This window comes from Calidris pugnax, unplaced genomic scaffold (assembly GCF_001431845.1).
Source record: "Calidris pugnax isolate Ruff unplaced genomic scaffold, ASM143184v1 scaffold219, whole genome shotgun sequence".
Lineage (NCBI taxonomy): Eukaryota > Metazoa > Chordata > Aves > Charadriiformes > Scolopacidae > Calidris > Calidris pugnax.
This window is the reverse complement of record NW_015094507.1, coordinates 18,695,973-18,696,683: the sequence shown is the minus strand read 5'-3', so window position 1 is coordinate 18,696,683 and position 711 is coordinate 18,695,973. Positions and strand designations below refer to the sequence as shown.

The 711-nt window shown below is 66.5% G+C and overlaps 1 protein-coding gene across 1 annotated transcript in view; it reads right to left on the bottom strand.

Moving 5' to 3' along the window:
- TBX18 (T-box 18) overlaps window positions 1-599 on the bottom strand; it is a 21,979-nt gene extending 21,380 nt beyond the window's left edge. The window contains exons 1-2 of the mRNA XM_014964449.1: window positions 545-599; window positions 140-478 (exon numbers count right to left, since the gene is read on the bottom strand). Coding sequence (XP_014819935.1) covers window positions 140-478; window positions 545-599 — 394 coding nt within the window. The remainder of the gene's footprint in view (window positions 1-139; window positions 479-544) is intronic.
- Between the last annotated feature and the right edge of the window lie 112 nt (window positions 600-711).

The window sequence follows — 711 nt, the reverse complement described above, 5'->3', positions numbered from 1 at the left end:
GCCGGCGATGGCGGGGATGCCCATGGATGAAAAAGGGATAAAAAGGAAGGAGAAGGAGTGGGGGGGGAACCGGAGCTCAACCGGAGGAGCGTGGTTTTATTTTCGCGGGGGGGAGAAGGATGGCGGGGGTGCCACTTACCGACGGGGGGTGCGCGGGATGCGCATCCCAGCTCCATATCTCCGCAGGTCCTGGTGTTGTTGGGGGTTTGGGGGGAGCTCTTGGAGCAGCAGGCGCTGCCCCCCCCTCCTTCATCCTCCGCCGGTTCGTCTTCGCCGCCCAATTTCCGCCGTTTGGGTTGTCTCGGTGGTGGCGGTTGTTGCTGTTTCTCGGTGCCGATGAGAGCCTCCACCTTCCACAGCTCGGCTCCTTGCAGATCCACCCGTGGCGTGGGGAGGGGAGATCCCGGCCGGGAATTTTTGGGAGAACCGCCGGGGGAAGCGGAGGGGGAAGCCGTCGGGAAAACATCCTCCTCGCCGCCTGCGGAGGGAACCGGGAGAGGAAGCCGGAGCCTGGAAGGCGGGGGGGGGCAAACCGGACCTCAACCGGCCCCCGACGACACGGTGTGGGGGTGAAACGTGGTGTTCTTCCTCCTCCTCATCCTGGCGCGCCGCGGCCGCCGGTACCCGCGCCCGGCCCCGCCGCCCTCCCGTTCTCCCGACCGCGCCGGCGAAGGGGCTGGGGCTTTTTCCTCGCCTTTCTTTTTAAATCCG